At 39.1% G+C, this 8,674-nt stretch overlaps 1 protein-coding gene across 1 annotated transcript; it reads left to right on the forward strand.

Annotated features, from left to right (window-relative positions):
• Positions 1 to 614: 614 nt before the first annotated feature.
• LOC110722355 lies at positions 615 to 2,294 on the forward strand. The gene is made up of 2 exons (XM_021901631.1): positions 615 to 981; positions 1,093 to 2,294. Exons 1-2 carry the CDS (start codon positions 615 to 617, stop codon positions 2,292 to 2,294), a joined length of 1,569 nt encoding a protein of 522 aa, XP_021757323.1.
• Positions 2,295 to 8,674: the final 6,380 nt, after the last annotated feature.

Consider the following 8,674-nt stretch of genomic DNA (forward strand, 5'->3'; position numbering starts at 1 on the left):
AATCTTGTGTTCTTTGGCATATGTTTCATGATAATCACCATTATTCTCCTCTTTCTAATCATATTGGAAAACCCCGTATCCCTAGCGTCGTTTTCTATTGATTTTAATCATCATTTTCTTGTTATTTGTAGTTTTACTGTTCTTACTCAACAAAACCAACAAAAACAATCCCCTTTTCACTCTTGCATTAGTGATATTTGATGTTGAATTAGCGTGCTTCCTTAGTGGTTTGACCCTTTACTTGCCACTAACTAGTTTAGTGTAGGTTTAGGTGTTATAAATGATTAATTTGGTTAGGGTAGTAGCTTAACGACCTATCTAACCCGCGATCAAATTTTGACGTCGTTGCGGGGGAAGCGGCTTGTTTAGCGTCTATTTTTGCTATTGTTAGAGTCACTTTATTTGCTTTCCTTTCTTTTATTTTGCTTTTTTAATCCTACTTGTCATTGCTAATCGTGTGCTTAGCTTTGTTGTATTCAAAGTGAGATATGGCAAGATAAGAGGATGACCTTCTTTTTAGGGAGTTTGGAAATCCGGAAATCTATGAGCTCACGAGTGGTATACTTCTCCCGACCACCAAAACTAATTTCACAATCTATCCACAATATGCTAGGATGGTGCAAATTGAGCAATTTTCCGGAGGCGTAAGTGAAGACCCGATTGAGCATTTGGTCCGATTCCTTGAGTTGTGTGCAATGATGCAAACAAATGAAGTGAGCCAAGATTTCATTCGTAGTCATCTCTTTCGGCAATCTCTCACCGGAAAAGCAAAGAAATGGCTCAAGCTTTTGAAGCCCAACTCTCTCACCACATGGAAGGAAGTTGCAAAGGCCTTTCTCAAGAGGTTCATTTTCAATGAGAAAACCGCAAAAATGAGGAGGAAGATAGCTTCCTTTGAGCAGGAACCGGATGGAACTCTTTGGGAAGCATGGGAAAGGTTTAAGGATTTGATTAGAGCATGTCCTCATCATGAATTCAACCGTAATTTGCTAATGAGATTCTTTTATGATGGCTTGGAGCCAATGTCAAGGACCAATCTAGATGTGGGTGCCGGTGGCTAATTGATTAAGATCCCTCAAAGCCGAGTTGAAGCTACAATTGAAGAAGTGGCTACTAGCTATTCTTGGGGAGGCCAAAGAAGGTCCCAAGGGAAGCAAGGAGATCTTTATGAGTTGGAGAAAGTCGGCCAACTTAAGCACATAGTTGAGCTCTTGAATGAAGGTCTTTCCAAGTTGAACTCAAGTGTTGGTTTGTGTTCAAAACCTTCACAAATCATTGATTTCTCATGTGCTCGTTGTGGTGGGATGGATCATGATACATCCTATTCTAGAGAGTTCAATCTCAAGCATGGTGAAGTTTTGACTTTGAGGGAAAAAGAGTTTGTAACCCAAGCTCAATCCCAACAACTTCAACAACCTCCAAGGCAAGAAAACTCCTACCCCCAAGATGGACCTCTCTTCAATCCATCAACCCAAAACTTTTCCTACCTTTCCAACCAAGTAGAGAACTTTCAAGATCAAAATCATGACCTATATCCTCAAGAGTATGAAGAAAAATCCCTACCCGACCACACACAAACCCAAATTCTTCAACAACGTCAAACTATTACTCCACAATTCCAAGAAATAAATTCTTACAATGAAGTTGTTGATTCCCAACTAGCCCAAACTTCTTCTCTCCATTTAACCACAAAACTCCCCTTACAATCATCTACTAACCCTTCACATACTTATCAACCCGAAACTTGCAAGGAGGACAAGGTTGTAGATGATGTGGTTGAGAAGAAGGTTCAAGAACAAAATGAGGAGCCATTTGATTTTAGTGAACCAAACAAGTTTGAAGGCCCGGTTCCCTTTCCTTGTAGGCTAGCTGAGAATGTCGTTTTGAAGAGCCCTATGGCGGTGAGAGTATGTAGAGTTGATGTGGTCAATGATGTGATGGCTAATGAGAGCTTACCTCCACGTGATGATAAGGTGATAATGAGGTATGATGACTTCCTTGAAGTTCCCGCTTGGTTTGAAGGCTCTCTTGGCGAAGGTGAGGTTGCCCTTCCTAATATTGAGGATTCCAAGCTCGATACCCCTTTTCGAAGGAAAAGAAAGAAGAGTGAAAAAAGAAGAAGATTCAACAAGATGATGGGAAAGAGAAAAGATGAGCCACCATTGGCTCTTGATTCATTCCCTCCTTTTCCTTGTGGTGATGTGAGACCTCAAGGAGTTCTAGTTCTCAAGCTTAGGGGCATCTATGATTCAATCCTCAAGTTGATTAGGGTGATGTTCTTTAACCCACCTTGAATGAGGTGAAGGGTCAAGCTAGAGACCATAAACAAGCGCTTCCCGGGAGGCAACCCGGAGGATTTCTAACCCTTTTTCTCCCCCTCCTTCCTTTTTCTTTTTGCTTTATCTCTTTGTTCTCTTTTAATATTTTCTCTTGTGTCTTATATTGCTTTGTAGGTTTCTTTTTGGAAGTTTGGAGCGGAGTGACATTTGGTGAACTCTATTTTTTGCTTTATCATTAGATTATTGTTGCACTCTATTTGATGTTTTCTAGTTTAAATGCATGAAAGTGATTTGAACTACATTAGGATCTCCTCTATTTTAATGATTGCATGAGAATGAGTTATTAAAGTGGAGTTTTTTATGGATTGTGCATCTTCATTCTTTTGATTTGATTGTAACTAATAGGATGCATTAGAATGGTCCTTATTAGTGTAGATCTCTTTCATGGATTTGCCTAGACTATTGCATGAGAATGAATTGTTTAGGTAGAATCTTGTGTTCTTTGGCATATGTTTCATGATAATCACCATTATTCTCCTCTTTCTAATCATATTGGACACCCCCGTATCCCTAGAGTCATTTTCTATTGATTTTAATCATCATTTTCTTTCTTATTTGTAGTTTTACTGTTCTTACTCAACAAAACTAACAAAAACAATCCCCTTTAACTCTTGCATTAGTGATATTTCATGTTGAATTAGCTTGCTTCCCTAGTGGTTCGACCCTTTACTTGCCACTAATTAGTTTAGTGTAGGTTTAGTATTATAAATGATTAATTTGGTTAGGGTAGTAGCTTAACGACATATCTAACCCACGATCAATAATGCATTGTTTGATTTGGGTGCTAGCGTTAGTGTTATGCCATTATCTGTGTGTTCCAAGTTGAATATGGGTAATATTACTCTACAAATGGCCGACCGTTCTTTCAAATACCCCTTAGGTGTTATAGAGGATGTCCCTGTTAGAATAGGTAAATTTTATATACCTGTTGATTTTGTTGTTCTTGATATGGCTGAGGATATGCAAACCCCGATTATTTTGGGTAGACCATTCCTTAACACGGCAGGAGCAATTATAGATGTGAGAAGTGGTAAATTAACACTATCAGTAGCGGACGATAAAATTATTTTTAATCTTAATAATATCCCTAAAAGCCCCATGACAGAGGAGAAATGCTTTAGTGTTAATGTGGTTGAGAATTATTCTAACAAGCCCCAAGCTCTTGAAAAAGATCCCTTGGAGGCGGTATCTTGTGTTGCATCCCTTTCAGATGAGACAGACAAATGGCAGAAGGAAATTGATGCAATAGAAAGAGCCCTCTACAGTGTCGGTCTTGGTTTTGAGGATGAAAAGGTGGAATCAATCAAGCAAGTTGTGCAAATTGAGCCTACGGTAAGTGTTCCGCCAGATCGAGTTGCAAGTGTTGAATGCAATGACAATTTGAAGCAACCCTCGATCAAAGAAGGATCTTTTGTGCATAGCATTGAAGAACCCCCAACCCCAGTCAAGGAGGATCCACCAGATAAGGTGAATTGGTGACCCACAGGGCATGTCAGGAAGTTGCGTCGTAGTCAAAACACCGCTCGACCAGGTGAGAAACCGCCCAATCAAGCGTTAGGCTAAGGGTCCTAGTTCTTGTACTTGGTAAGAAGGTCGTGAGGGACCTAGATAAACCATCGCTTTGCGGGAGGCAACCCGTATTTTTAATGGTTTTTAGACTAGTTTTTTCTTTCTTTTTCTTATAAGAGGAGAGATGAGGGAATTTAATGAGTTTTATGAGTTTTTGTACAGTTTTAAAGGAAAAGAGTTAGCCAAAAATTGAAGAAAAGAAAAAAGAAAATAAAATCGTCAATTAGCCTTGGGCCAGACCGGGCGCGAGAGCTAAGCTTAAAAATCGAGTATTTTCGCCCGACCTGGCGCGAAACTCGTCGTATACGGACAAAATTGTCCGCCCGATCAGGCGAGTCTCGCCCGACCGGTCGCGAGAAGTGGTGAAAATTTGAGCGTAAGACAGCCCGATCGGGCGCGAGAGTTGAATCAAAACGGGCATCTAGATCGCCCGAACGGGCGAAAGCCGCCCGACCGAGCACGAGAGCATGGAAGATATTTAAAATTAAATCGCCCGACTGGGCAAGTACCCGCGCGACCGGGCGCGACGCACCTGACCCCTCTTCTTCTTCTTCTTTCTTCTGTTTTTCTCATTTCATTCTTTCTCCTCCATAACTTTCTTTCTCTAAAACTCAAATTCTCTCTACCTTCTCTCTAAGATTCTCTCTTCATTTCTCACCAAATCCAAAACTTTTTACATATTTTTAATCCCCTCTTCATCCTCTACATTTCTATAACAAAATTTCCGAATTCCATTCAAATAAATTTACATACCCATTTTTACCATGGCTTCAAAGAGGGCTCGGTTTATTTTCGGTACGAGTTCTAGCTCGAGGGAGGAGTATGACCCGAATTTGCAACTCCGGTACTGGCCGACGATCCGTATTGCTAGCCAGGAGCAAAAGGAGCGGCTAGAACACCTAGTCGGGTGCGAGGTAATTCCTTCACGGTGGTTACACCGCCTTACTTTAGAATCGTTTGGTTTGTATAATTTTGTGAAACGGTTTTTAAATGACATAGGCATGAGAAAATTCGTTGATATGCATTATCCTACATACCGAGAATTAACTTGTGAATTCTTGTCTTATATGAAAGTTGTAAATAGTAGAAATGGACCGAATTTAATTTTTAGTTTGAACAATAGGAATATTAGTTTAACTTATGTGGAATTTTGTAAATTGTTTTAAATTAAAACCTTTAACGTCTAGGGCGAAGGCAAATTCGAACTTGGCTAGGTGTGTCTAGTGCTACTGTATGAGGAATTGTGTTTGTAAAAGAATTGGTTTAGAAAGAGAGAGAGAATCAAGAAATTTTTTATGAGAGTTGGTAAGAATTAGAAAGAATAAGAAATGATGTGTCTATTTTATATAGTATTTTACCCCCGTCCCTTGGTCATAATTAGTAGTGTTTTTGGCTTTTTAGAGCCACTTTTGTTACTAATTGGTGTTTTCTAGTGTTTTCGTAGATTTGGTTGACTTTTGCAAGGATTTGCACTTTTGGAGCATTTTCCCGAGATATTATAGAGCAAGCACGACCAGATTTTATAGCCTAGGGCCGGTTAGAGCCATCAAACCGGTGATTAAGGGCTTGGTATGTGTGATACCGAGGAATTTGGACCGAGTATTCAAGACCCGAAGAGGAAACCCAGATTGGCCGAAGAATTGGAGCCCAGTCGCAGTCCAGATAGTGTCCAACGAGAGCCGCCCGGCCAAAAAGGCTGGCGCCCAGAGGCGCGCCCGGCCGTGCGAGAGAGGCAAGGTCGGCGCCCGGACTGGCGCGATATGCGTACTGATGAGCAAAAAGGCGCGCCCGATCGGGCGCGTGTTATTATTAGGAGTTAATTTTGTCATTTAAGTTTGTTTTAGATTAGGATTCTTACGGAGCATAAATACTTCTCCGTAAAACGATTTTAGTATCTTCTTTTACCTTCTCTTTTAGATTTTCTCTCTCTACTTAGCTTTTAGATTAGTTTCTCTCTCTTATACTTTGTTCTCTACTTTATTCTGAATTCGAGATTTATTTTGGTAACGATTTCTCTTCTCTTAATCTTAGTTATTTATTTATTCCTTTGATCATGTCTTGTTTTACTGCTTTGATTAGTTTAGTTCCTATTATGTGTGAGTAGTTTTATTTCTAGGGTTTGTGGGGATCCATAAATAATATGAAGGGGTAATTTATTGTTCTTAATTTTCAATGCTAGATTAATTTCCTATTGATTGATTTAATGCTCTGTGACTAGATTAGGCCTGATCTTTTATGCATGAGTTTGACAATATTGATTCGAGATTTGATAGATGAGAATTGATGTTTAGGTCTAGTTTCAATAGGCAAGTTAATTTTTAAATGGTTAAGTCGAGATTCGAAAGATGAGATTTAATACTGGTAAATTAATTGTGTGATTGTAATATGTAGGGAAAGCCCTTTATAATCTGATTAATGTATGGATTGATGAATGATTATTATATTCTACCTTGGAATATTATTTCTTGGTCACCCTATGCCCTAGAGCCTTTTATTCATTGTTTTCTCCCTACTCTTAATCTTTGTAGTTTAGTTTCATATTCAAATTCACATATTGGTTACTTTATAATTTAGATTAATTAGTTAATTAGAAACAGAAAGACTCGTTTCTCTGTGGATACGACCCTACTTCCCTATCTACATTAGTTAAAGGATTTTGGAATTACTTTTGATTTGGGGATACGACTTTACCCTGTCAAAATTTGGCGCCGTTGCCGGGGAGACGGTTTTATATTTGTTTCTGATTATTTTTGTAGTCTAGGTTATTTCTTTTTGTCTAAGAGAACATTAGTTCTTTGAGGCAAATCTCATATTTGCTTTTATTTTTTTTGTTTATGCCCAGGTGTTCCAGATCAGGGTACATCCCATTCGATCTTGAGATCGAACGATCCTTCCATAGACAGAAGAACCTTTAAAAGCAAATTTTGGCAGACTCTGGTGATAAAAATAATCATCGCGATCCTCCAACTGGTTGTAGTGATTCAGAGGTATCATCAGATCCAGAATCAGAGATGACGACTCCAAAGAAGCTTAGTGATTACTCACAACCAAAGCTTACAGATTTTCCACATCTTACTCCCACTTCGGCTCTTGATGGGGTACAATTTGAGATTAAACCCCAATTTATAACGATGATAGAGAGGAATCAATTTAGTGGAGCTAAGGGTGATGACCAAAATCTTCACATTGCCGACTATTGTCAATATTGTAATACCATCAGGCAAGCCGGGGTCACGCAAGACCAAATCAGGGAGATTCTCTTTCCTTTCTCTTTAACTTGAAAAGCCAAATTATGGTTTAATGGTTTAAATAGAACTGTACTTGGTATAACTGACTGGGAAACTCTTGTTTTGAATTTTTATAACAAGTATTATCTTGCGGAGAGAACATCCGTACTACGAAGTGCGATTCAGAACTTTGCCCAAGAAGCCAATGAATCGTTATATGAGGCTAGGGAGAGGTTCAAGGACTTACAAAGAGAATGCCCCCACCATAATTTGGCACAATGGCAGTTAATCCAAGCTTTCTACAATGGCATTGGAAATTCATCTAGAATAATTTTAGATTCTGTAGCTAGTGGGAGATTTATGAATCTTAATTTTGATGATGCAGGTCAGGTTATAAAAGATATGGCAATACATAATCCCCAATATGGGAATCCTAGAGGCTTTGCTAACAAGGGGAAGCATAGTGTTGACTCTGTATCCTTTTTGCAAGCTCAATTGACCTCTATCTGCCAAAAAATAGATAATCTTAGCACTACTAATGTAGCTAATGTTTCTGCAATTAATAATAATGCTAATGAGGCTTTCTGTGAAAATTGTGGAATTATAGGTCATTGGGAACAAGACTGCAAGAGTTTCGTGGAGCAAGTTAATGCCTTTCAAGCTTATAGGCAGAATAACCCATACTCCAACACCTACAACCCTGGGTATCGGAATCATCCGTACCTTTCCTACCGGAGTACTAATGTTCATAATCCACCACCACAAGAACCACAGGCGCCACAACAACAACAGCAGAAATATTACCATCCCAATGCTGGCCAAAAGAACCAACCTCAACAATCCTTCTCATCTTTCGACCCCGCTTTGGTAGAAATTAGAGCGATGATGGTTAATATGCAGAAGCACATGTAGAGTAGAGATGCGCAAATTAATTCAATTCTAGCACATAATAAAATTGTAGATAATCAAATTGCGCAACTTTCCGCTACTCTACAAGCCCGCCAACAGGGAGTTAACCAGGCCTACGGATCAAGCCTATGCAATTACTCTAAGTAGTGGTTTAAAATATGAAGGGCCCCCTATGCCCAGAGTTGATGAACCTGTTTTATTAAATAATGCTAATCTTGATTCCGTTAACCCAGACAATGTAGCTAATAGCCCTGCAGGGCTAAAGCATAGTACTAAAATATCTAATTCAACGTTGCAGGGTACGACTCCAGAGAAGGTGGCCACTCCAGATAAGAGTAATAATGCTCCAAAGCCAGTTATCAAACTCCCATTCCCCAATCGTCACTTGAAGACAAACTTGGATAAGAAGTTTGGTAAGTTCCTGGAGATGGTAAAAGATTTGAAGGTAATAGTTCCCTTCACTAAATTAATCACATAAATTAATTCATATGCAAAATTTATGAAAGAAATATTGACAAGAAAAAGGTCTATTAGTGAGGTAGAGACAGTAGCTTTCACTGCAGAGTGTAGTGCCGTACTTCAAAAAAAATCTCCACCTAAATTAAAAGATCCGGGTAGTTATTCTATCCC

Source organism: Chenopodium quinoa, unplaced genomic scaffold, assembly GCF_001683475.1.
Source record: "Chenopodium quinoa cultivar QQ74 unplaced genomic scaffold, ASM168347v1, whole genome shotgun sequence".
Taxonomy (NCBI): Eukaryota; Viridiplantae; Streptophyta; class Magnoliopsida; order Caryophyllales; family Amaranthaceae; genus Chenopodium; species Chenopodium quinoa.

What these genes read in the sequence shown, in the direction of transcription:
- LOC110722355 (XM_021901631.1), top strand. Translation starts at nt 615, where the DNA reads ATGGTGCAAATTGAGCAATTTTCCGGAGGCGTAAGTGAAGACCCGATT. An exon ending in TCCTCATCATGAATTCAACC is followed by an intron (nt 982 to 1,092) that starts GTAATTTGCTAA and finishes GCCGAGTTGAAG; the next exon opens with CTACAATTGAAGAAGTGGCT.